Source organism: Varroa jacobsoni, unplaced genomic scaffold (assembly GCF_002532875.2).
Source record: "Varroa jacobsoni isolate VJ856 unplaced genomic scaffold, vjacob_1.0 contig03849, whole genome shotgun sequence".
In the NCBI taxonomy this organism is placed as follows: Eukaryota; Metazoa; Arthropoda; class Arachnida; order Mesostigmata; family Varroidae; genus Varroa; species Varroa jacobsoni.
The window spans coordinates 1-27130 of NW_019215106.1; the positions used below are offsets into that span (position 1 = coordinate 1).

The following is a 27130-nucleotide window of genomic DNA, read 5'->3' on the forward strand; positions in this document are numbered from 1 at the left end:
AGTAGCAGTAATAAGATTGATACATGTGAATGTTATGTGTCCGGTCATTTTTTATTTACCCAATATGTTCGCAATCCGAAATCAAAATCTACTGACATGATTCAAGGTCTTTAAGGCAACTACTTATGGGCGGGTGGACAGATAGAATTTACTCATATAGATAGCGTTCTTTAGTAATACAATCGGGGAAAACCAGCTGTTCGTTTATACATAATTGATTACCCAAGAGAGTGTAAAGTTACATCTTATTGTCTTTCTCTGATTGGGCCTGCACCTGCCATTTATGGACATTATAAACATTTTGTTTACGTTAGAAAATAGTAAATGGTTACACAGTAGGGCCACTGCTATCAAATCTCGATCAGGACGATATCCTCAAGCTCCGGCATTTGCCGTTAGAACTAGACCTGATTGCATAGGCTGCTCACCTTGAATTAATGGTGAAAGCGGGCAAACCGGAACTACAATCTAAAGCGCAAACAACAAAACTCTGGTTAAAGTGTTTGAAAGGGTAAGCGAAGATAACCTGGCCTCAGTTTCGCTCAAGAGCGATGGGATCTTACTAATTGGGAGGAAGAAATCTAGATTATTCACGCTTTTACTTATGACTGTATTAAGATGACGAAATATGGCAAATACATATATCCGACTATAATAACAAACTGAGAATTCATATTAGCTGTGTTTGACAACAATTTGCTACCGCCAAAACAACATTAAATATCAACAAGTTGGAAAAAATTCAGGCTTTCAGGTGTTTCTTAGACGTCAAAAATCTGTCCGGTCGATAATTGATTCTTCTTACGAATTGACGGCTACATAGCATGCGAAAACAAAAGTAAATTTGAACTGTTATCTTCCCGATACTAATAGAAATGGCATCAATGAGTGCAAAAAGAGCAAGACATCGATTTTTATTATCCTTGACGACTTTAGCACGTCGTACTGTTCTTATCAATGAGCTCGTCTTTACTATAACGTTAAGGCAACGTGAACACCGTCAAGCTAACTGCTCATAGAATGCGTGCAGGTATCGTGCTTTGGCTAGTGCAGTGCGTACGCCTACCATCTGCCATTGGAGTGAACAGCATTCGTGTCTAGTGACGCTGACCAAGCATGATCCTATTTGTCAACTGTTGCCCGATTTGTTCAGTTCATTCATTACGTGTCTAAATATCATAAGTGCTACTTTATTTTATGAAGGTGAACACGGTCAGTAGCGAATAGAAAAAACGTTCTTTCTCGATCTGCACAAGTAAGGGTCAGGGAGAGCTTCTATGCAGTCGAGCTCGTCACCGAAGTCAGCTGCTTCGAGTACGCTTCCACAATAAGCTGATTTTGAGCGCATATCTTTTTTGATACAGACGTGTTTGTGTGTGTAAGTTGTCAGTGTCTATTCTTTATATAGACTTGTAAAACTGATATTGTTTGGGATGCGGAGTTTCAGATAGGTGTGTCAGTTGTCAAAGAGTTGGCGTCTGCTAAATAAAACGAAGAATGGAAAAATTTGTCTTTGTAGACAACACTCTATTTTGGTTTGGTTGTCTTACTCCTGAGGTTATACTGGATATAGGCGTTGTCAGGACTTCATTTTTAGCCAGCTGTCCACTGTACCTGCCGTTTCATTAATAGTTGACTAAATCGTCGTAGGTATATGTGCGTAATATACTCTTACGCCCAGGGCAGATTGATTCTCTGATGAGTGCTCATAACAATTGGTTCTAAAAGTATTCTCAATCTACGTCAGCAATATGGCGATATCAAAAAACGATCTAACTCATACGTGCGTTATTAGCAAGATGACTTGAACGGCGGTGCGAAAAAATAAATATTAATAAATGTATAATCTAGTAAACTAACGTTAAAAGCTTTCCACCGTTAGGATTTCAACGGTTTTGCGAAATAATTAATATGTATTTTATGTGGTAACAAATGTAGAAAAAGAATAAATATGGTTGTCACCAGCTACCCTAGAAACGGCATCCAGGATCCGGTTACATCTCATAGCGTTGGGCCGATTGGAACCGGTCGATCAGGGATACTCAGCAGGACTCAACTCTACACATGTGTACGTCCTCCCACATTTGTTAGACAGGTTATGTTTAACCCAGTCTTGACACCCTACCAGTGTGGTATCTGTCTCACATTCTACACAAGCCAAGCGGACAATCTCGAGCGACACATTGGAGAAACTCATCGACTCATTGAAGATTCATCGAATAGGTGGGCGAAATAGCGCGCCACTAAACCTTAATGTATTCGAGAGTTATATACGCCAATGAATACAGTTAACGAAGTACGTATCGCTTATGAGAATTAGCCGTTATACCTATCTTCTTCAAGCATGAGGAAAATACCTACAAATGTATAATTACTATTTATGCTAGTTTTAATAATCATGTGTCATTTAGCTTTTCACAGTATTGGCGAAGCATACTCTGTATAACATATCAGGTATATATAGATTTTGTATGAGAGTCCAGTCTAGCTGAGTCTTACAGTGTTGCGCATCATTTTTGAAATTGGGGCGCGTCCAGTAGTTTGTTATAGACGTACTAATTAGTAAATGTTTATCACATAAACTTACAAATATAGCTTGCACAATATTTTGTCTAATCGAAACACCTATCTTATTTACATTTGATACAATAATTAAGAACTGCAATTATTCTTCAAAGCTTGTCTCGGCGTATTATGACTGAATAACAATGTCTTTAGATGAACGGAAAAAATCACTGATTACGTACGGATTGCCCTGTGTGAAAACCGTTATTTTGCAGACAGGTGGCGAGCCATCCATCAGCCCAGTCGGCCCAGTCTCAAGCGCTGTTTGTGCCGAATGTTTCACAGCTTCAACAAGAACTAAATGGAAGTCGTTACGTTACTTACCAAAATCCTTGGATGGCCACGCTCAGGAGTACTGCAGTTCGTGCTAGGACTGGATTTGCATCTCATCCAACCTACACATACAACATCCACGGAAGCCAGCCATCCCCTGGCACCGTCTTTACACAGTCCCAGGTTTCTCCAACGCTCCCACAGCCCACGAATCGCCTGCACCACAGGACCATGGTAACAGTTGCTATTTGTTTCCGTGCAGATAAACCATCTACCTTGGCAATATATAGTCGTTTGCTTTCTTTGTATGCCGAAATGTTTGAAGATCTGACAATATGCTTTTCAAAAATCTACTGCTAGACTGGATCGTTCCGATGAATGACTGTTGGAGTGACGTGTAAGAGAAAAGTTTAGCATTAGAGGGCTGTATTCTCGGTGGAACGAAGCTCACCTGGACGTAGACCGAGCCTTATTCATCGGCTCACGTTAAACAGTTTGCTTTGTTTCATGTGGGATGGATGGCGAATTAAGCGGCAAATTCGAATCAGAAAACTCGGCCGAACGTTACCCAAGGCACAGCGTGGGTGTGTTCATATGAGACGATAAGGGTTGTAACAATTGTAAGAGTGTATCGTAATAAAGTAAAAAATTCTCTCATGTATCACAGAATTACGTCGATGCATTTTCAGAAAACTAAAATCCACCGAGAATTATGAACGAAGCGCATTCTGGAGATACATGAACATACTACACATGGCATTAATATGTTAACTAAGCTTAGCTAAGCTTAGTTCTATAGTGCGAGCATAAGGATTACGGTTCGAAAAGGGCCTCAAAATAAACACTCCATCGAGACGTCGTGCGTAAACAAAGATTAGACAGGGTCATAAACTTGTCAATGCTACCTTAAATGTTTTCGAAAGTTTAATCTTTCAGGTAATTTCCCAGGTAGTCGCACAGCACAGGTTGTACCACTGAGAAAATTCCCCCTACGCCTCTTGTAGCGTGAACACGCTTGTTGTAGCGTGAAATGTCCTACGTCATCTTTCTAATTTCAGTGCACTACGGACTGGGGAGAAATCAGCTTAAACAAAATTGTGTGAAATTACTGTGGGGTAATAGATTTAGATATTTGTTCGTACACGGGCCACTTTTTCACATCATAGTACGGGAAATCATGATGTTACCGGGATAAAACTGATAGATGGTTGAATCACTGAAGTAAAACTAGACAGGTTGTTGTCGATTCGTGGATTTGATAATAAAATCAATTACGGCGATGAATACACATAGCATTTTGTGTATGCCGCTCGGTTCATGTCGATATATTCATCGAGTAATGCATTTCCAATGAATCCACTGTACCTAATTATGGTGTCTAACAATTTATTGCTCTACAAAAATAATAGACAAAGTCGCTTCGTGAAACGTGAATTTTTTTACAGCACAGTTTCCTGAGGTGTCGCCACCTTTTACAATGGGTCCACCACTAGCGCGGTTCGAGATTTTTCGCATAAACATCCTGTCGCCTGAACGCCGTTCGAGTGGCCGCAATAAATCTCATCTTTTTTTTACGAATTTGATCATTCGTGGCATCAATTGTTACAGGCGGTAGCGGCTCCAATGCCCGCAATAATAACCACGGGAAATTGCTTCCTCACTGGGGTGGCCCAGGTCTTTGGCGGTCGTGGTACGACCCGTGGAACAGATGGAACAAATCCAGGTGTGAAAAGGCGTCGATCTTATCCCGACCTCAAGCCGCCTTTTGAGCGCAATAGTGGCAGAATGCTCGACCCTAGTGAGACGACAGAAAGCACTGCTAGGATAGCGTCAGCAGGGACTCTGCAGCAGGACAACGAAATGGTGATGTTCGAGCAGCCAGATCCAAGACCGGGACAACTAATAGCCGCTGCCACTGTACCGTCAACGTGCAGAGATTCTGAGTTCAGCCACTCGCAAGATACGGGTGCAGAGTTAACGGGCCTGACTACTGCTTCTGTCGCAGCCAAAGGCACGAGCCTTGGCACCATTACTCAGCATTGTACTTATCACCCTTACTTTTTCTCCTTATTATTTTCTGTCATTGTTTTCAAGCTGTTCTTGTGTGCTATCTATTACCGAGACCCTTGTCAAAGCAGTCTGTATGTTTCAATACGGTGCGAATATAAGTTACATGTTCCTAACAAGTTTTTTTTGCAATCTCAGTTCTTTGCTGTCACTTCTAAACGATGGTCGTCTGTGCTGTCAACAACTGTAAGACTCGTAGTTACTCGTTGGATTCCTGTTGAGCTTATAGGAAATGCTGTGAGTCAAACTGGCCGAAGAAACCAAAACAAATTATACTTCGCCAAGCCTGTTATCGTCTAATTGTTCGCTATATGTAGTATTTGCAGGAAGCTAGGCATTCGATGAGCTAAACGTTGTGCTATTTGTAATATAGTCTGTAATACTGGCATTATTTGCTACTTCAACTGTGCTTTTTATGTTCGAGATTCTAGTCTGTAGTCTATGTATATCGTTTAATATGTTTCTTTTGCGAATTAGCTCCTGCGAACCTCACGAACTCCACGGGTGGCGATCGAACCGACGCCACAATCGAACACCAAAATAAATCCAAACAAGCAAGCGATACTTTCGGGGGCGAAAAAATCTACCCAGAGGGGCCGGAAGAACATCATTTGCCCCGCGAGCGACTCAGTGAACCTCGTGCGGACACCAGCTGTTTGTCGGTTGTAGGACAGGACTCAATTGCCGACCAAACGATGGATCCCAAGGATCAACACGTGTTATCCTTGAAAGGAAAAGTGTAAGTTAATCTTGAGTATATCTAAACATATAGGGCAAAGCTTGCGAAGCACATTCGTTTGATTAAATTAAAATTATTCTTGAATTCATATAATCATGCAGTTTGGAATTATGCAATGTACTTCGTGTAAAGGGAAGCATTTCTTAGCGAAGCAGGTTTCCATTTTAAAGACAGCTGATAATGTACATTGCTTTCTACCAGTATGTTCACTGTGATAGTAAGACAACGCTTAATACGTATCCAGTCATTTATGACGTTTATAGCAAATACACAGGTGTTGTATTAAACGTAAGGAAGTTTTGTTTTAATTTGAAGGCTTTGTTCGCAGTTCTAAGATGATAACCGATGCAGTTGCTTCTACATACGCCTCAATGATCGCCTTTTGCGCCGACGAGGATAGGCTGAGATTGACGCAGTATTCTACCTTAGAGGCTCACCGATTGGGTCTTGAAAATGGACCTACTTCGAACGTACCGGACTCTGAGACAGCTCTATTCATTCCCGACGAAAACTCGGGAACTTCTCCCTCTTTGGCTCAGACGGATGGCGCCCCGTTTGAGGCCCCTTCAGAACCTTTTCAGGCTAGCAATCAAGGTTCTCGAAAGCTACTTCATGAAGTTGATGAAAATTCAAAAGGACTCCTTCAAGAAGATGAGGAAATTTCTACACCTCAGCGCGGTAAAATCGATGCCAGTCGCAACGGTTCTTTGGTCTTAACAACAGCACAAAATGATCAGGTAGATGACGAACTTGAAAACCATGTAAACAAAGAGTAACTATGAATATAGGCTATGACGGAGATAAACTTGTTGCTGTACCAAGTACCGTGCGTCTTTCATATCAGCTATCTTTAATGACAATGAGTGTTTCGTATCTGGATAGAATGAATACCTTACTAGTCTCTAGCCATTCACTGTTATTGATTGTAACGCCATAGCACGTTATTGCTACACACTGTCACTATACTCAGTGAAAACATTTAAAAGGTATTTAGAGTTATGAACTGGTCAATGAGGTTACGTTAGAATATTATACTCGCGCTCGGAACCACGTATGGCTGATTCAATTGAACATACTTTAAAGTTGTAATCTATTATAGTCAAAACAAAAAGAGCTAAAGCACATCAATGAGGACCAGACAAACTTCAGACGAAATTTGTCTTTATGGATTACGTTAAAACATTCAAGTATGGTTATTGATGATGTCCGATGATTTGCTAACGAAGGCTTGTATGAATACATGTCTCGATAATCACACCGAACAAAAGAGACGGCCGTCGAGCTGACGTAATTTAGAGGTCAACAATCAAAAATAAAGCGGCAATTCGTGCTGTGCCGGACTCAGTTCTCAATGTACCTTTTTTTCTATGGACCTGCAATGTGGTGCCGGTCAGAAACAGTTTTGCTTAAAACTCATCGTACCTGTTTGTATTCAGACGAGTCGTTTGAATACGACCACGTTAATCTACAAATGTACTAATGAGATTACAACTCGCGTGCAATTTTGCAGGCAAAAAGGAAATCTATGTTTCTCCAAACGTGTAGAACGTGCTATACCTTACAGCAGCACAGCATAGTGGTATTTTGAACATATTGATCTGAATATGCTAGACGGGATTTTACGTGAATTACGGAGAGACAATACTTGAGCATCTAGGCTACGATTGTCCATGAATGAGTTTAATAAAGAAAAAAAAGTGCCGGCTATCGGTCATGAGAGTCACGTAGAAGTGTAAAAATTCGCTCTTAACTGTATTTTTTCATATTGTAATAAATATCAGCTTTTTTTTTTGGTTGCAGAAGTAATACCTGGTTGAGTGTTTTATTCCAGAGCTGGCTGAATTTCGGAGAACCGTCGAAAAGACCGATAACAGTAACGGATGCCTTCGAAAAGACAGGTGCCTAAAAGCAGCGCTCTAGACCACTTGGGCACACTACTTTACGGATAAACCCTGAGGTTAGGCTTATAAGGCGAGTATGGTAAAGAATACCGTGCATGAAATAATACTCGCATAGTTCCAGCGGCCTTAACAACTACAACAGATATCATGTATTGTGTGTCTCTTCGTCCTTAATGGGTACAGGCATCGTGAGTCCATATGTCGGTGACACAACAAAACGGATAGTCAACAACCGGTGGAAAAAGTAACGTGACTTAGTGCTTCACATCAGGGCTGATGTTCCGCAACGCTTGTGGTGAATAAAAACAGGCGGGCAACTGAGATGGGCCAAGCTACACGCTGAGCCCCCTTCTAGAGAATTCCGCGGTAATAGCTCACGGTTCACGTCGGGGGATGATTCAATGTAGATGGGGTACAGGTTAAGAATTACTCACGAGTAAAAACCCTTTAATTCTAATATATATTAATCCGGCACCGATACAGGGACTTCTTTCTTGTGCTGTTTTCAATAGTATCTACACAAAAAAGAATATTTCAACTGAATTTCTTATGTATATTAGTAGTGTCATTCCTGCCGATCATGTCTGCGAAATATAACTATTATTTGTCACGAACAGAGCTTTCATTCTATGCTCGTTTCGAATGTTCCCCTTGCGAAAGACCTTTTTGAAAAAGGCACAAGTAAGTGAGTTGGCATTCTTATGTTGAGACGTGTTGGACTCTCGCTCAATGAAACTTCAGACATAGGAATCCAACGGGTTCAAATCTAGGCTGTTCAGCGGCCAAATCTATCCTCCACAGAATACGCTTGTATTCTCAAGCAGTCAAATCTGTACTAATCGGTAAACCACCTTGTTGATGTCTTTTCTTCTTTGAAATATTCTAGCTATCCATAATTGCACACTAGTTTGTAGGTAATGTAGATAAATATCTATAGTGAATTTTCCTCACATTCCCCTTTCTGAAGAAAAAAGGTTTAGTGATGTCAAGAATAAAACAGTTCTTGTTAGAGAAAGCTGGAAGACGATTTGCTGCTTCAGTCTTGAAAAGAGTAAATCATAAATACTAGTAAATATTTTTGGCTTTATTGAGCTCAGAGAGAACCTGTCTAACTTTTATGATACTGCTTCTTCTGCAGTCGCATACTAACTTGCGAGTTCTATTGTCAATTCAGTATGATTCAAGAAGTTCCTAGTCTCGGTGGGGGTTTGCCCAGCGCGTACGGATTGGATCATAACTAATTCTCGCTCAGATTCCAAAAATGACGCATTGTTGTCTGCGATGAGGGGTTAGTTGTTTTCTTATAGAAAGAACTAGTTTTCACCTAAAAGTAGTAATAATACTTGCGGATGAGTGTATGCCATTGACATCGGACTAGAACCCCAGCATAATTTAGTGTAGGTCTTTGTAATAGCTTGTTCCTTTATATAGAACCAAATTTTTTAGTATATTCGCACTCGTAAGATTTAAAAGAAAAATTAGCCATTACAAGAAAATATCTATGTTATCCTGCCGTCATTTTTTTCTTCGATCTAGGTTTTGATATATCTTTACGAATGAGAATCTTACCACCACATTCTATTAAAAAAATTTCCGCACTTAAACTAGCAGGACTACTGATAATTGGTATAAAATATATTTTATGTCGTGTACTGCTGGTTAAAAAAAAATCGAGCATTCCGCTCATTACTAACTGTCCATACCTAAAGTGCCTAGGATCAACCTCACCTCCATTAAAATAATTCCTGCTATTTTCTAAATATAGGCCTCAACTTTCTTTTTTTCAAATACCCTCATCTGTATTAAAGTTTCCTGCTGTCAAGCGTCTAGCAGGCTTTGTGAACAAAAAAAGTCACCGATGACTAGATCTTCTTAGTGCACTGGTGCAGGAAACAAAGGCGTTAAGCTTTTTTTGTAAGCAAAGCAATGTGGATAGTGACAGCAAGCCGGTGTGATCGTGATACAAAACTAACAATTTGTTCTCGTGGGGTTAGTCCATTTGAACGAACAGTATTATGCGACGTTCCTAAAACGAACCGTAGAACTATTCGGTACAAATCCATAACGTACAACTTTCCGATAATCGAGACCCGACGAGAAAAAGCTTCACTTTAATTTGGACCTTGCACCTACGATTGTGTCATACTCACGTCTGGCCACCTGTAATGACGTAATCTGACTCAAGTTTGAGTGAATTTAAGTTTTCCTGAAAGAGGCTATTGACAGGTCTGCATTTACGCGACATTGACGTCTTTCAGGACAATCGTTGATGTAAACCTTATCGCTTCCAAATGATCGTCTCAGGTTGACTCGTCTAAGGGGCATCATTGTTCTGCAATTCGGCGATGCACTTGCATGGGCTATATTGCCTTTTTCGTGATTTCTTCTGTACCCTGAAAAATTGTGCCCTTGACATAGACTCATAGCGTGAAATCCAAGAGTCTTTTACAGTACCGGCATAACTTGAGCAAAGTTGACTTTCGCGCCTGTGGCACGAAACATGATGCGTGGTTTTTAGTAGTCGATTTTCGTCTTCCAAACTACAAAGTGTTCCAAGACACAAGACTGCATGCGCTGGTTTGAATGATCTGAAGCTTCGTCACTGGTGTGTCGGACGCAAACCGTTTTATAAGCATTTTGACTTAATAAAACTTATTTGTTCTTCAAATCTAACCACAACCGGCGCTAACACACCCAACACAGCATAATGGAGCAGTTTTTTTGAAAAACTTTGGACAACTTTAGTACTATTAATTTACGTTTATGTTTCAAATTAGGGTTTAACGAGAAGCTCAAAGGTGCAATGTTTTCCGATTTGATGGTTTATGGAACTTATTGAGGAGAACATTGCATACTAGGAAACTGTTTAAGAATAAATCATACTACCATCATTTAAGTGCTTACTTAAACTTAAGCTATGAAACTGACAGTAGAAGTGGAATTTAGACCTTACCGCAGTACTAAACGAACCAGTTAACCATGCAATAAGGGCAAGATTCGTATAGTAAAGCTTAATCACACAACCTCCAGCTTGAGGAATAAGGGTTCTGTAAGAAAACACGTGCGACAAAGAACTCGTCTCAGACGTGATCGTTTAAAATGAATATAAGAAGAATATAGAAGACTGTAAAATTTGTTATAATCTATATATTTTGGATAAGAAGTAATTTCACATTATTTAGGTAGTGTTCAAGAAACTTGAGTGCTCCGAAATAATCGGTGGTCATCAAAATCATCGAGAGTGTTACTGTGCTAATTTTGCCTCAAATGTAATTCTAGACTGACGACCTTCAAATTCAACTTGTATCAGAAAAGAAAAAGTAAAAAAAATCATTTTAGACAAATACAGACTAATTAAGAATCGCCTACATATATTTACAAACGTTCACCCTTTAAATATATATTCTAATGAAAGCAATGAAGGTCCTTGATTAATGTACAACTTCCTTTGAGGTGTTAAATCAAGCATGCCGAAATAAACGGCATTCAAAGAATAAAAATAGGGGCTTATGCACAGTCGAACCAGGCGTTCGTTGCCAACGTTACTTGTAATACTAGCTTAACAGTCAGGCTCTTGTTTCCTGCGATATGAGCAGATATAATTAATATGTAGTTAAAACTATAATTTCATAAGCGGAGGTGTTGTCTATATATGCCACGATGTTGAGAAGTAAAAAAAAACTTCGTTAAAATGTTTTACATTATATTATTTTGTATGCTTTATTTGAGCTTTACCCAGCTATGCTACGGTGATGTCAATGTTGAAAAGTTCATCTACTTATACATTACGCGATGAAGCTTTTCTGCACAGCAGAAGTTTCATAGACGCAACATAAGCTTTGCATATTATTTAATTCAACAATCACTCAGAAACAGCATTTCGCTGGACTTGAGGTATTCAAACACGAGGAGCTTTGGCAGTTTTGTCGATTGACTGAAAATATGAAATAATTTAGTCTTCATGTAACGAGGATTTAAATTTTGCTCTGAACTTAGATTTTTTAATGCGATTTCTGGACTGCCCATTCATTATGGGTACGATGCGTATTGCTAAAACGTTTATCGCATACCCTCTTATGCTTACAAACCTTTTCGAGATTGGACTTATTGATTCTTATCACACAGACCTTCCTTACCGAACAGTCCTATATGTTAAGTAAACAATTTTTGCTTATAGGGTGCAGCCACTGGTCAGTGACTGGTTGCCTACAGCCAAGAGCCTGTTTATTTTTATTCAATTAGCTTAATGTAGCAGCGGTCGAAACAACGGCAGAAGTTACTGATGCTGAGGGAAACCTTCGTTGCGACGGAAAACGCCGCGGAACGTTTGAGCGTTTAGAGATTGAAGATGGCGGCGACAAAAATCCCGCAGGCTGGAATGTCTGACGCGGTACATCGACGATAAAGGATGCAGACGCAGGATTTTCGCCTTTCACGCCAGGCTCATTCGATAGCACCTCAGCGCGGAAACCGTTCCCATCAGCAATGTATTTTACTTTTCTGTAGGTCCCCAATGCATCTGTGTAGCCATATGATCCTCGTATAATTCCGCCCTGATGGCCAGTTTCCTGGCGATACTGGCTGTTTCCATACTCATCTTGAATAGAGTAGCCAAAATCATATGGCTGGGGAGTGTTTTCCTAAAATTAGGAAGCAAAGACATATGTAGCACCATAGTGATAGACAAAACCTCTATCGAAGCAGCTATTTGTAGTCCTCATATTTCCCTTTCTCGAGCATTTAGAGGTTGCTTAATGAGTATATCAGCTTCCCAGCTGGGAATAGAAAACAGTGGTACGGGATCCCACAAGACTGTGAACATATTATCAGAGTCGAATATATGGTAACTGTTTCCAATATTGTGATATGAGAAAGAGATTGTTTTCGAACATCTTGTGGACGTCGTCTGCTTCAAATATGCTTTATCTTGGGCTATTCTATTTTAGCAAGTATTACAAATGTAGAGCCTTATATGCTTATTAGATAGCACCGAACAATTTCCGAACATTTTCCGCGCTACCTACCGGCAATTTCTGCTTTTGAAACTCGCTGTCTATGTGGTTGATAGTATTTTCTCGATGATTATCGTTTCGGAAGACTACTTTCGATGATGTCTGTCGTGAGGGAATGATAGCGGGCGGTGGGGAGAGTGTAGACTGACGGCCACCCGAACTACTTTTAAGTGACTCGCGCTCATTACGAGCACGCCCTACCTCGAGCTCCTGCCCAAGAGCGTAGCTCAAAGAACATGCTACAACAAGTATGGCCTAACAAAAGACAACGGAAAAACAATGCAAGGTTAATTCGAATAGAATGGTAACAATTTCTCGTTCGACAGCTCTGAAAATACTAACGGATAGCTGGAAGCGAACAAAAGTGCTTAGTTGCAAGTCGTTTGTTAATACAAAATACGCACAAACCGTGGTAAACACCGCCGAGAAACTAAGCTTGAATAATCACTGCTTATGTATTATAGGGTTGAAAGTAGATTAGAATTTAGGCTCCTATGCAGAAAAGAGCACGGCCACCACTGAGCGCTAGTACATACCCTCATCGTAAACACACCAGGGCTATATGTTTACAAAATATACACTGTCACAAAATGCAAGCACGACAGGGTACACACAGGGAGTCACGGAGAACACGTACACACTTTACATTATATATACTCAATTCTATTAATTTAGCAGCTAATTGAGCTGGAGATGACCATTTATTAGATCATATTCAAAGGCGTGCGCTAATGTTCTTTAACCTCTATGGCTCAGCAGCCCGGCTCGAACAGAGCTTACACACGAATCCAGACGACAATTTCAAGTGATTCTCGGCAGCAAGACAGCGGTAACCGCAGCTGTCGTTATTGTCGTAATGAGTCGGGCTTATTGGCGAACACGCTTTTCACCGGTGGTACCTCACCTTCACCCCCAAAGTCCCGCCATTTTCTCTTACCCTATAATTGCCGTCGTGTTGAAAAGGAGCTGAAGTTTCTGCCACGGTATTGTTTCGATAGTACCAGCTGTCACCACGTAGACATACCCATCCCAATTGTAGGCTGAGTGCTCACACTGGATTCAACGCCAGATGTGCTACCGGATGCTTACACAGTATACTAGCATAGACGAGCAATATATGCAATGGTGCAGATAATTTGTCAGCCCACGTTATTTCACTACTATTACTAAAGATGACGAAAAAAAAAGGAGCTATTGGGCGACTCAACCATAAACTAGCGGTTTCAAGCTGCTTGCAGCTGAATGGCTGGGATAAGCGAGAGAACGACGATAAAAATACTACTGATCTGAACAAAGCAATCCATCGAGTAAGAGCGAATGATGCAAATGCCGCTGATTCAAACTCATTCTTTCAGCTCTACGGCGGGTAATCATTAGACGGCTACTGGTAAATGTCTTCCCATTAAGAAAGCCGGCTGATGACATGCAACATAAATCGGTGCTTTTCGCCTGATCATACAGTCGCTGAAATCGTACCATACGCACAGGGCGAACAAGAGACGGCGCGAATACTGGAGAGGCTGACGACCGTCAATCATGATCAAAATAGCAATAATGAGGGAAACAAAGGCATTCGCAGGACTAGCAACACCGATTCCAATAGCTATTTCGTTGACATACCATCAGTGTCTTTGAGCAAAGTAGGCGTCATCTCCCGACACGAAAAAGAAGCCAGGTCAAGGTCAGGGGGTTTGATCCAAGGTTGGTGTCCCACGTGCGTAGTGTTCTGTTCAACTAAATACGTATATCTGTTATAAACTTTTCTTAGAATAGCGTAATCAACAGACGAGACTGAATTTGTGCATGGTGGATAATGGTGAAGTCATTCGGACTCGTAGTGATACTGCCTACGACAAATAAAGTATACGCTGGCAAAAATAGAACACATGTTGTTATGAACTTCTGTTAAGTATTTAGTAACAATTATACAACGAACACACAATAAGATCCCAGCGTCGCCTGTCTCCGCTTGAATTCTAGTAACCTGATTTATTTGCAGAGGTTGTCGAGGCATATGTTTGAACATTAGTATGCTCAAGAAACATTGATTAGCAAAGTTAACTAATTAAGGCATTAACTTAATTTTTAGCAAAACTTCAATTAATATAAGGAGTTAATTGTTTAGGTGGTCCGTTGATTAAGTTACCTGTCTAACATCTACAACTCTTTTGATTTGGGCATCTTACACTCGAATTTTCTCGAATAGGTCTTAGGGAAAACTTCGAAATGTATAGCAGCTAGGTTAGCTAGTTGTTTACTCCGAAACGAGCATAATTCAACGATACCAGAGAAAGAGTATTGTTGTTGCTGGTTTATCGGCAGCTCTGAGTGAAATCTTTCAAGAGGGCAACTTTATCAAATGACGATGCTGAATGTTAGCAGGTTTCGAAATTTGCAGGCAGTTCGTTTATAGCATACATAATACGATAACGATGTGTTACATGAAAATAGGAAAGCTTCTGTCCCTATAGTGGGGGATTCTGTTTGCATTATGAATCCTAATAAATAACGAAGTAGAAAGGCTTTAAGAAGGAATCTGATGCTTTTTTGATTGTAGAGAATTTGCAATCATATTAATATAGTTCTGTGTGGTGATGGTAAATTTTCTATCATACGGAATCCAATCGATTAATACACACTATCTAGAAAGCGTTACGCAAATTATCGAATATGAAAAAACCACTTCAATCAGAACAGCACTTCACCGTACCGGAAGCGCGGTGGCTTCAGATAGCCCGTAGCCATCTTGAGCCTATACCTGAAAGCGTTCGAATGGTCTTATTGGTGACTACTCATTTGTTTTTGTTGGGTTTATATTTTCACGTGCTGACGCCCTTGGCGTCTTTCTTGCGCGCCCTAAGCGAAAGAATGGCTGCTAAAATATCTGTGTAAGTTGTTATCTCGAAATACAAATGCGCCTATATCTGAGAAAGTTTACTAGAGGAACGACTCGGTACAGGATATGTATAGAATATGTAGGCACTAAGATAGGTTGTTGACCCAAGAAGGAAGTTTTCATGCTTAGCAGAATGCAAAAAAAAAGATGCAACATTGCGACCGAATTACTAGGTTTGCTTATTGAGCATTTATTTCACTCATATTTGAATTTCGAAATCCCCACTTTTGAAGTTGATTTGAATGAAGTTTTCTTCTGGTTTTTACAATTAATGCTGTAGCGGCTTTACCTAGACAAAAAGACGTATAGACTCGCCTATTTGCACCCTATAAAAACAATCTAACCTGTCAAATTTGAATGAGTTAGGAGCGGTACGTCATGGCCGAGCGTGGATTTGGAAGGGCTTCACATACAAGAAGGCGTATTCAAACCAGCCGACTACGCCGAGGAAGAGGAAGAATTGCAGGACGCCGACCACGAATCCATTATATCAGATCACTTAACAGTTTTTGCTGAATCGTAATTTTATTTGTCATCTTGAATAATAATTATCATAATAAAACGTGGCCTGGATTCGAATTGTTGCATGAATGCTGCGTAGTCCTTCATAGTTCGATGCAGATTCTTTCTCATGGAACTAATATAAAGGCGTAATGGGAGACCAATGAAATAATATGTGCATATACAGCATGTGTCTGTATGTTCGAGCTTTGCGTTGTCCTGGTCACTCGTCGATACTCGTGCAAGCATCCCTATGAGTTCTCTTTAAAGTTTGAAAAAAACTTGTTTTTTTAAACTTAGAAAAACAAGGACCAAACTTGTGACTGGAGGGTGAACAGCTGGCAAGATTTATGGTGTCTGTTATGTACTTTTTGTAGTACGCTTAACGACGTCTAAAACGTCATAAGGTAACGGAGTCATAAATGCGCTTATTCATGCTGCACTTATTTCCAATAATTAAGACATGTCAGTTGTGATAAGTAAATGAGTCTCCCATAGAGGATTTACATCATTTGCCAGAGGCGTAGTTACGATATTATTATAGAAACAAAATATCGCTTTGAATTTTGAGCGACTCAAAAGTAAGGCGTATGATTTATCAAAGCAAAATCTATCTAATGAATATTAGAGAAGCTCAAATGTTTTTTGAATCTGACAAAGTAGAACTTCTGGAAGTCCCGTCGAAGACTCTAGGAGAATCTTCTTCAAAGAAAAAATTACTAGGAAATGTTAAAAGATGATGTTTCGAACGCAGCTTATGTTTATGAATAAACCAATCGACAAAGTTGAATCACAAACGCTTTGCTCGCAGTGAAAACAAACTGAGTGAAATTAAACAAATATTTTCGCATAACAGATTTAAGAAATCAGGATGTCAAGCGGAATGAAGTCACCCTGGATTTTCTCTGATCATGTGAAACAACGTCAAATCTCTAAATAAGGTCAGTCATTTAGGGGAACTTAATATTTTAAAATTTCCAATAAAATAACAGCCACAGCGTTAGCGTTCTTCATATTCATACCAGTTTCAGTAATTTTGAGCCTAAAGACCTAGTTTGGCGAAGTAATAGCGTAGTAAAAAAGAGCTCTATATTTGAAGTCTAAAAGATTAATAAGCCACTACCTGAATGGAAGGACTCATCATCACAGCCATTTACGAGAAGAAAAAAATGATATGGCCTTGAGGGAAAATGTGCCTAGTGGCTCGAGGATCTGCGAAGTCTAAACTTCTCGGTTGGCAAAACTGTGGGGCATTCCCCGCTGATCGTTTAACTCTTCGATGTCTTTTGTTTCGATTTGGTTAAAAATCGTTACGCACAAAGAGGCTCAACATCAAACTACGGAGCGCTGACTCTGGCCTGTTGAAGTAGATTTTGTCGTTGTACATTTTTGAATTTCGCGCGTTCGCATTAATAAACGTCTGTTATTATGTGAAGTTCAAACTTTTGTGTATCTACAGGACAGTGCTCTAAGTTCATTTATTAATATTTCGCGCACAAATTCAATAACGTCTTTTCGAACGTGTCTGTTCTTGAATATTAATATTGAAACCATGGTATATGCTGGTACAAAAAAGCATGCATACGAATAAGAACAATGTAACATAAACAATGCGTGTTATATCAATAGATATTCAAATCTCATATAGCCAGGCAACCCTGCGGGTATTGTTTGGTTTGCTCGAACCATGAAAAAACTATTCTTGATCTCTTTGGTCAAATTTGGCCTCTCAGCTTTAACCATTGTCTCGCTTGATCCAGTCAATTTAGCTGTTTGTTTCATTTTAGGGTGGCATGTAGTCGAGAATGAATAGAAACGAAGCTCACAATTGTTGAGTTGAAGGTCTTGTAATCTTTGTAAGTCGTTGTCTATTGGGACATTGGAATGCAAAACCATGGCTTGGGTCAAACGTAATCTTACTGATCTTACGGCTTTTGTAGATAATGCTTGCTACAAACGAGGTTGTGCGCGTAATAGGTTCAATGTCATAGGCAAGAACCTTGATGAGTTATACGAACTAATTCTGTTTTCGTATTAAACAAGTACTCTACTTTAAACATTCTACTAAAAAGTACCACGTGTAGAACTTTAAACATAAATGTTTACGATATAGTAGTAGTTAGTTGGTTGAGGTAAAATGTGGGACTCAAAGGGTTCATTGCTAAACATAGTGCGATCTGAATAGCGGAGAAATAGTGCAAGTTCCGACAATGATTCTGTATTGAAATTGTACATGCGAAACTTTGTACTAGCAATTCAGGATATCTCGTTAGATTAGAACAACAGTTGCTTGACTAATCGAGTGATCTGGGGCCTGTCTCGCAGAGACCATCAAAACACGTCGATTATCACCATCGGCCGCTTAGAACGAAAGTTATTATCTTTTATCGAAGTTTCGCCTTCTCGGCACCATATCCATGACCAAGACAAAAAAACAAACACATCTCCATTGAGAACCTTTGCACTAGATTATCGGTCTTGCGACGTGTATACACGTGAGGAGGTCGTCGAATTAGAAGGCCTGAGATGCTACACATCGAAAATTTTGCTCTTTAGGTTCCGGTCAGCTAGTTGCAGCATAGGATCACTAAATAACAATCATCCAGTCGCGTTGGTTTAAATCTTGGCGTTAATAAAAGTGCTTATCAGAAATTGATAACCATGGAAACAAGGAACTAATGCAAAATAAAGAGTTACTATTTAAGTTGTTATCTGCTTGTATGGTTGGCATGCTGCCTTATAGATCCGTTAGAAAAATTCTAAAAAAGCCCGGCAAGACTCATGACGGCTGAATTCCTAATGGGTCAAGTCCTTGAATATATTTACAAAAAGGTAACTCAGACGACTGTTCATTCAGAATTAATGGCTAAGGGTACTATATTATAAAAATCAATGAATAAAAAACCCAGTTGCAATACAGTTATTTTTTAATGTCTTGTCGGGGACGCCAAACAAATGAAAGCGGGGCGGGGTCATCATGGTGGCTCATCGGCATGTTTTTTAGTACGTTCCCCTTTTCAAGTATCCCGAAACCGGAACATCACAAGAGAATCTATTGACTTACCAACGAATATTCCAGTGCTGTCATATGTCGCGAAGCACAAAATTCACCACAGGCCAGTAAGGGAGCAGGACAAAAGAAACGCATCTTTAGGCAACCAGCATGATGTCAAAAAAAACACTCTACACACACGGTTATTATGAAAGTCCTCGAAAATGCAGAAAAGCAGTCGGTTTTCTGCAGAATAGCTTATGCCCCTCAGTTTAGAAAATGCTGTCTTACGGTCCTTCTGGGCGTTAAAAATGTATTCAACTTGGTAACCTAGGAAGTGATAAATGACTTCTTAAGATCATTCGATATCTCATCATATCTACGGAGGATTATAGGGTCATACCTAAGCGAGACATGGGCGATCCACGGCGAGGCGGCTTACAAAGTGCAAAGATTTGGTTTTTCGCGATACCAAAGTGGCAATGACACAACAAACATTCAGTACGCGATCTAAACAGCGTCCTACTTTTGATTCCTGCTCCGAAGGACTAAGGTAGCCTCAAGTGGTAGCATTATGCTATATACTGCCTCTATCTAAAAAAAATCAATAATAACAAAATCAACGCGTACAATGACCCTCAGCGTCCGAAGAGAAAACTGCAGTGCAGCCACGGCTTCCACCCAGTTCAGTCGCTGAAAACTTCGTATGACCCGGGAATTGAAGGACAAGCGGATTCATGTCCGCCAATAAACCTTCTTGTGAAGGAGCCGCAGCTAAATTAATTGCAGGTGCCCAGATAACTACGGTTTTGTATGAAGTTCTGATTCCTAATTTAGGTGTATGGTACGAATGCGGACACGAGTCGTTAACGAACTCACTAACCCAGCTGCCTACACGCCATCAGAACTTCGAAAAATATCGGTGTCGTATTGGTGCATGTCCCAGCGTATATTCAAATCTTGTCCGGCGTTTAAGGAAGATAGCAAACGAATGCGGCTAGCACTCATGCGTATAATAGTTGCAATGTTAACAGACGAGCAGTCATGGAAGAGAGCGGCAAGCTTTACAAAGCATTGTACTAACACAGATAAAACAAAAAACAGGTATTAGAACGAGACGAAAATATATATGCTAGCTAACTGAAGAAAAAGACGTTTTTCGATGTAACACTTTATCAACGGTCTCAAAAATCGTTAAATGTCGAGAAGTACCGAAGAAAGAATATACTTTCGCAATGAAATATTATTAGGCTGTTACAAGCCGGTTTGGTGGACTTCAAAATTGAATCATTTTTGAGGTACGTGACGCCAGCAGATGAAGATTGGCTGATAAATACTCCAATCTTCTAAAACCTTGTCATTGGAAACCGATTGAGCTTGCTTTAGGAAAAACATCATCGGTCTTGAAAACCAACGCTCAGTGGTAATATCTTGTCGTCATTACTCTCAATCACATAATAACAATGGATTTTTAAACGAGCAGAAATAGCAGCTGTCCAAATATATTTCCAAAAGGTCGTGACTTCTACTTCCTATGAAACTGCTAGTTAATTGCTTCAATTTAGACTATATAATTGTCTAAATTGTCTATATATAATAGCAATGAAAGGGCTTTTTGTGTGGTGTATGCATGAATTGTACTTTTAACGGTTCCATGTTAGGCATTTAAGAACGTCGGCATAATAGGGTGAAATGTACAGGACTAAGTAAAGATGTCAACTGCGAATACGTTCGATATAGATATGTAGAACATAATGTGTCTCTGTCCAAATTGACTGACATATAAAATTATGAGGAAACATATTAATTCTGATTCAGTTTTTTAAGTGATCCTTTAAGTTAATCGGGTGTAAGCAATTTCGGTAAACCGTTTCTTCTGCAATTACATATTTTATTGCCATCAAGCCAGGTGTAATTTTGTAAGTCTAACTTTCCTAACTAAGAAGGATAAATATTTTTTCTTGATCAACCTTCACAAGGAAGTTCCCCACAACTTTTGGCTCACAAATCTCCTCAAAGACTGCTACGAAAGGCGTGAGGTTCGCAAGCTTGGCTTTATAGCCACGCAGTCTGTGTATATGTACCCCCAGCTTTGTTAAACACGCGGTTTATGCTAAACTGACAAGGGTACGACAGTACCTAAGGTCCAATAAAAACGTGTGAGATAAGAAACTAATCTATCATGTCATAAGTGAAAAGTGGGGAGATACAAGAGATTAGCAAAAATAAAACAGTGATTCGTCCTGATAATCAGCCTTCGCAATTTTCTCTTTGTCACGTTTAATCTATAGTCTGCATAAACGATTAAGCAGAGCCTCACCCTGTGATTATGATTTTTGTTTTTCTGTAGTATGTAGGTCAACTTTGGCTTAGAAAGATCCTGCAGAGCACAGATCGCTAAAGGAAGAAAAGTTCAACTAAGTTTTTGCTTACCGGTACCTGGTATTTCCATATAATCAGAATGCTTCTCATGCCTCTTTAAAACCTGCTCGTAGAGTGCAACCAATGTACGGCTCCCTGTCACGCAAAAATTTTCGTCATGTTTATAATTTTTTTCTAATTTAGTCATTATGACAATTATTGCTACTCGCTAATTAATTTCGTAGTTCTAATTTATTATAAATAAAATTTCTTTTGCGCTTTACCTAAATGAGATTCGCAAAGCTTATTGCTTGCTTAAAAAAGAGAATAAAGGTAAAAGTTTCGAGCTCCTTTTACACAAAACGGCTTTAGCGTTCGTGATGGGACTTACGAGTGTCGCACCCTAGTAATCGTATAGCGGCTCGTTGGCCCACCGCTTGCCGTGGACAATTTTTACAATTATTTCATTTTTAAAGTAAACAACCTTCTTATATTTAATCTTCACGCCGAAAGGTTTATTCGCATTCATAAACCTAAGGCATATCGTTGTATAATCTCTCCAAGCCGAGTGAAAATAGGGTGCCATAGCGAGATCACAACTCGAGTGCAATTTTACAAGCTAAATAGGAAGCGTGTCTTCCCAAAAGGCTTATGACATGCTATGCCTTACAGCAGAACAACAAAGTGGCATGTAAAAACATAGTTTGCAATGTTTTTGAACATATTGATCTGAAAATGTTAGACAGGACTTTACGTGAATTTTGGTCAGGAAATAGCTAACTATTTAAACACAGTGAAACTGGGGCTGCGAATGTCCATAAATAGGCTAAGCAAAAACGAATGCGGCTATTAGTCATTAAAATAAATTAAAGCCACACAGGAGTGTACCAAAAACTTTTTTAAAAATTTGCTGACACTAGTATTTTTTCAAATTATAACAGACGTATATTTCTTTTTAGTTGCAGGAGTATCACTTCGTTGAATATTTTAGTCCAACATTGCTGGAGGCTGTCAAAAATGTCTGGCAGCGGTGGGATTCGAACCCACGCCTCCGGAGAGACTGGTGCCTAAAACCAGCGCCTTAGACCACTCGGCCACGCTACCTCACGTAATAAGCCCTAAAGCTTTATCCAAATAAGCCGGTTTTTACGCATGAAATATTTACATGGTGGCTGTATTTGCAGTCATAAAAATAAGACGAGCATAGTCCCGTCTGCTGTAACCGTTGCGTCAGGTAACACGTTTTACGTGCCTGTTCGTCCTTAAGGTGTACAGACATCGTGGGTCCATACGTCACTGATATAACGGAACGGATAGTCAACAGCCGACAGAAAAAATAACATGGCATATGATTCATATCGGGGCTGACACTTCACAATGTAAGCCTGTTCTTCGCGTATTTCGACACAGGACGTAAACAGACCCACCATTATTTAATATGCAAAAAGTAAAGGCTGATAATTTTTTTTTGGGTTAGGTTTTAATTGTTTTTCTAGCTAAGTGGCTTTGAAATCACACATCTCTATGAGTCGCGTCGGACTAGCGTAAGTTGAAAGCTGACATTTGGCAGTAGTAGATACGCTAGAATTGTTACTGTTTAAGGTCGAGATGCTTTATCGGAAATAACGGTTTGAAGCTGGTTCTATTGCTTTCGTTCAGGAAACATCAATATGAAAGGTGTTCCTCTGTAGTGGTCGACTAATTATGGAAACAGGTGATGAAATTATTGCGGAAGTTCAGCAATTCAAATACGTGAGTAGACATGATATTACTAGGGCACTGAACACCAAATAATTTTACACTATTTCTCTATAATTTAAGGAATCTGCTAACCAAAGAGAACTCGACGTTTCGGTGCCACTCGAATTAATGCAAAAAAATTACTCGATCGTGCTTCCATCTGCAAGACTTCACAGAAACGCAACGAAATCAACCCATTTCTACATAACGATTGATGAAAAATGTATCACATACGGCAATAATGAATAGATTAAAGAAAATGAACGAAATGTCATCTACAATCTGTGGCAGAACTCAGACAAACGCCAAAGAAGATATTATGTGTTAGTGGGATTCGAAAGGAATCCTCCATTCTAAATTTCTACAGGAAAATGATTGAGCCAGACCTATACAATAAGTAACAAGATTACAAAAAGCCACTCACAAAATCGACTGGAACTGCTCAACCGAAAACGGGTTGTCTTTCACCATAACAATGCGAGACCAGATACATTTCTAGTTGGCCAGCAAAAATCGAGAAAAATAGACAGTAAATTTTAATGCATTCACCGTATAGCTCGGATTTTACACCGTCAGACTGTGATCTTTGATCATTACAGTATTTCCTAACGGTCTTCAGTTTCAATAGAGGGATACAAAAATTGCTTGTTCCAACTTTTCGCCGATGTTCCACAGTGATGGGATTAAAATCCTCTCGGGAAAATGACAGAATATCATCAATTAATATGGCGCGTGTCTAGTTCAATCAAATTATTTTACAAATATGAAAAATATGCACTTAGAAATATTCAATACTTTTGTCTGACAGCCCTATATATACATGTGTATACAAAGTATATCACGTAAATTGGGACCATTTTTTCCTTGCTATATCTAGATAAAACTAAATATTTCAATAAAATGTTTTTCATGTGCTAGAACTACCATTCCTGGTGCTCATACTTATTTATTATAATCACCATGTCCCGTGATTACAGCCTCAGTTCGGAATGTAAACCATACATGAGTTGTGTTAAAAATGGACCTACTTGCAAAGAATCTTTTAATAGTTCTAATAGTAATCTTACGTCAAGAAATCGTTTCTTAATTACATATAAGAAAACTCTAATGAAATTTGATTATTAGGATAATAATCTAAAAACGGCTAAAAAATTATCTTAAAATGTCCAACCATTGTAGAATATAGGAACGACCCAATTGGCACTTAATCTTCATCTTTCGAAAACGGCTGTTTATTTTTATAGTAAAGATGACGATGTACCAAAAATAGCTTTTTGAGCCATTGGGAAAAATGTTTGAATTGAAATTTTCCTGAAGATCTCCCAGCCTTCCTCATAGGAATCTTCCTTGGGTTTTTAGAAGTCGCGTGAAAAACTGGCAGTAAGTAAATCGTCGATTTCGGGAAAAACATAAAGCTTATAATTTTGGTGGCCATTCCATAAGCTCGAGAAGACTGGATAAGAGTCAATCCTCGCTTAAGTCCTGAAAATGTTGTTGTAAAAGAAACTAGCTTTCGCCTGGCACCAAATGTGGCGGATGAACACATATCCATTGCGGCAAACGGCCTACTGAAGCCTATCTGGATTTAAACGATTAGAGTAAAAAAAATATATATGCACATATCAGTTTTGCAACGTAAACCGAGCAGGTGATGGCGGAAAAAATCGCATTAACATCACCGTAATTGGTGGCAGCTAGAGGAGAGAGAATCGTCGTGGCCCAATTTCTGATGCAAGATATGAGCCACTACGCTGCAAGGCAAAGGTGGAGTATCAAACAGAAAGTATGAAGGGAGCCGCGCTATAACCGGGACAACTACTTTGCCTATATGAGACTTGTGCAATAGATCGTGATTTCGGAGACACCGATGAGCGTAGAAAACTGGTCTCATAAGCGCCTGCCAGGGCATGCTTATGGATTTCTTCAACACCCAACTTAACAGTGGCTCGAATCAGTTGTGGATAGCACAGGTACATGGGAAAAGTTTAAAATTCACATAAGCGGTTCTGCAACAGAATACTATGCAGGCGTACAAAAAGATGAAAACCTGCACGCGTGCACAACAGAAAAACGTTTGCATTTGAATAGTTTTTAAGAGAGACTAGGGAATCGTCACGCTATGATGGCTTCGCAAGCCGCTTCAGTGCGGTCTCACTGGTAGACTTGAGGAATCGTAAGAAGTTTACTCGTGATTCTGTATGGTGGTTTCGAATGGTTTTTGGACACAATGCTCTTGACAGTACCCGCCATGGGGTTGGAGGGTATCGTCAAGACCACTGCACCTGCTTCAAATCAAAGTAAAAACAGCATTGTTGCGCAAGCGTAACCTAAAGCCGCGATCACATTCTGTTATTTTAAGAAGACGGGTCAACAGGTAAACATTGAAGAAACTGCAACGGATATTGAAGCATGTCCATATCGGACCCGGTTAGAGAAATGGTAACTCGCCCCTTAAGTTGGCGATTAGAAAATGAGACGCACCTATTTCGGAGTCCGTTACCATTTGAGGAAATTTTCAATTCGAGACCCGGTCGGTTGCAAAAGATGTTGAGGTGCACACCTGTGAATGGTAACAAACGCGGCCCAGCAGCAGGCCCCGATTCAATGCAGGCGCCGTAATAGTTCAGGAACAGCGTCGGATCATTGGGCCTTATCGGAAAACTTCGTTATAGTAAATTATGGCCGGCTGTCGACCGCCTGTCATCGCATGTCTCCGCGGTTGGCACTCTGGCACTAACACGAATCTGCTCAGAGTGAGGATAACCGTATGCCATATATTGGGGCATCTGCCAAAAACGTTTTAATTGCTTAGTATCTTTGTTACTGCACTATATATATATGAGCGAGATGTCGCTTTCTTTAATAAGACATACGCCGGATGATGATTTACACATCATGTGGCATATGTCTTGTTCGAAAGAAATAGAACACAAAAACGTCCACTGTGATATAGCAAGTTATACAATCTAAAAAGTTACGTCTAGTAACCTTAACTTCTTTCACATAATACGTTGCGATCTGAATAAATTGGTCATCATGTACGGGAAAAAGTGTCGCCACTTAGATACGCATGAAGGCAGTTTTGTCAGGGTCTGTTGAACAACTACCTAAGACGACGTGTTCCTTAAATTTAGAATGAAATTAAACATGATGAAACACAAAAATTGGACGCGTTCTTTAAGAAGAAATTCAATGGATTCACGAGAGATCTTTTATCGCCTATCTATCTATCTATCTGATAATTAGTGGTCTATGAACCCTTTGAATACCTATAGAGAAAAAAACTTTTCCCTACTAAAATAGAGCTTTAATTTTCATTTACATTTAACAAGTCAATAGCTCCTATTTTTAATTATAATTGCTAATTAATATTGCTTGCAAGCTTTCGGTATGATTTAGCCCTAACGCCTAACGAAATATATGTTGTATGCCGAACAACCACTGCAACAGTCAACAATTACCCAATAGGTCCGCTCTTGTACGCTGGTGTCCATCTAGTTTTACTTATATTACAATAATATTTTTCTTGAACAGTCTTACGTTTCACTACGAGGCATAAACGGGCTACCATTGATTTTCTATATCCATTAAGTTAGGCGACGACAACAGTGAATCGAAAGATAAGTAGAAATGAACAGGACGTTAACTTGTCGTGTTGTTTCGTATTATACTTTACGTATTTATGTTCAGTCCAAGAACCAGGGGGCCAGTGCAAATGTAATGACAAACTGTGTTTAGTTAATTAACTTTTTAACTCTAATCGAAGCGATGATATTATCTAAAACGACTATCTAACGTTGACAACGTTTTCGGTTATTACAGGTGTGCATATCCGCCACCGGCAAACCTTTCGCTGCATGTGAGCTGTACCTCCGTTGTCGTGACTTCGTTACTGAAGCAGGAACGCCGAAAGGGACGATAAGTTCCACCGGGAAATGTAACTTGTCAGAGACCCGTAGGCGTCACACTGACTGTGGCAGATAATAATATGGCTAATAGTTATAATAACAGTAATCCCTTAATAAGAGTAAAGAATAATAAATTCTTTCGTAGTCGTGTTCGAGGTAAAGGAAGAAATGCCTC

General features: G+C 39.6%; 2 protein-coding genes, 2 long non-coding RNA genes and 1 other non-coding gene across 14 annotated transcripts; 3 read left to right on the forward strand and 2 right to left on the reverse strand.

Annotated features, from left to right (window-relative positions):
• Positions 1-1073: 1073 nt before the first annotated feature.
• Positions 1074-8155, forward strand: LOC111272916 (uncharacterized). Of its 7 annotated transcripts, none has more exons than XM_086973435.1 (8): positions 1081-1378; positions 1939-2223; positions 2781-3072; positions 4447-4879; positions 5383-5644; positions 5973-6381; positions 7476-7615; positions 7729-8155. In XM_086973435.1, the coding sequence occupies exons 2-7, from the start codon at positions 1952-1954 to the stop codon at positions 7548-7550; spliced, it is 1743 nt and encodes a 580-aa protein (XP_086829561.1). In that variant the 5' UTR covers positions 1081-1378; positions 1939-1951; the 3' UTR covers positions 7551-7615; positions 7729-8155. The 7 variants fall into 7 exon arrangements, with proteins under 7 accessions (XP_022710329.1, XP_086829561.1, XP_086829562.1 ...); XM_086973436.1 differs by having other exon boundaries at positions 7476-7601; XM_022854587.2 differs by lacking the exons at positions 7476-7615; positions 7729-8155 and adding an exon at positions 7155-7452 and having other exon boundaries at positions 1083-1378.
• Positions 8156-11237: 3082 nt separating this feature from the next.
• LOC111272917 (uncharacterized) lies at positions 11238-19261 on the reverse strand. Of its 3 annotated transcripts, XM_022854599.2 has the most exons (4): positions 19019-19260; positions 14178-14291; positions 12570-12812; positions 11238-12185 (listed from the first exon to the last, which is right to left on the reverse strand). In XM_022854599.2, exons 2-4 carry the CDS (start codon positions 14178-14180, stop codon positions 11784-11786), a joined length of 648 nt encoding a protein of 215 aa, XP_022710334.1. In that variant the 5' UTR covers positions 14181-14291; positions 19019-19260; the 3' UTR covers positions 11238-11783. The 3 variants fall into 3 exon arrangements, with proteins under 3 accessions (XP_022710334.1, XP_022710330.1, XP_086829564.1); XM_022854595.2 differs by lacking the exon at positions 14178-14291 and having other exon boundaries at positions 19019-19261; XM_086973438.1 differs by lacking the exons at positions 14178-14291; positions 19019-19260 and adding an exon at positions 13094-13211.
• LOC111272919 (uncharacterized) lies at positions 14167-16044 on the forward strand. Of its 2 annotated transcripts, none has more exons than XR_015315893.1 (2): positions 14167-14258; positions 15820-16044. It is a non-coding gene; the product is annotated as an uncharacterized LOC111272919 (long non-coding RNA). The 2 variants fall into 2 exon arrangements; XR_002687782.2 differs by lacking the exon at positions 14167-14258 and adding an exon at positions 14530-15445.
• Positions 19262-22329: 3068 nt separating the features above from the next.
• Positions 22330-22411, reverse strand: TRNAL-UAG (transfer RNA leucine (anticodon UAG)). Its single transcript has one exon. It is a non-coding gene; the product is annotated as a tRNA-Leu (tRNA).
• Positions 22412-22692: 281 nt separating this feature from the next.
• On the forward strand, positions 22693-23971 carry LOC111272915 (uncharacterized). Its single transcript, XR_002687781.2, has 2 exons — positions 22693-22851; positions 23129-23971. It is a non-coding gene; the product is annotated as an uncharacterized LOC111272915 (long non-coding RNA).
• Positions 23972-27130: the final 3159 nt, after the last annotated feature.

What these genes read in the sequence shown, in the direction of transcription:
- LOC111272916 (XM_022854587.2), top strand. Translation starts at nt 1,952, where the DNA reads ATGGTTGTCACCAGCTACCCTAGAAACGGCATCCAGGATCCGGTTACA. An exon ending in ATTGAAGATTCATCGAATAG is followed by an intron (nt 2,224 to 2,780) that starts GTGGGCGAAATA and finishes GTTATTTTGCAG; the next exon opens with ACAGGTGGCGAGCCATCCAT. An exon ending in TGGCACCATTACTCAGCATT is followed by an intron (nt 4,880 to 5,382) that starts GTACTTATCACC and finishes TTTGCGAATTAG; the next exon opens with CTCCTGCGAACCTCACGAAC.
- LOC111272917 (XM_022854595.2), bottom strand. Translation starts at nt 19,102, where the DNA reads ATGCGTTTCTTTTGTCCTGCTCCCTTACTGGCCTGTGGTGAATTTTGT. An exon ending in CAGCACTGGAATATTCGTTG is followed by an intron (nt 12,813 to 19,018) that starts GTAAGTCAATAG and finishes GTCTTTTGTTAG; the next exon opens with GCCATACTTGTTGTAGCATG. An exon ending in TTCAAAAGCAGAAATTGCCG is followed by an intron (nt 12,186 to 12,569) that starts GTAGGTAGCGCG and finishes TCCTAATTTTAG; the next exon opens with GAAAACACTCCCCAGCCATA.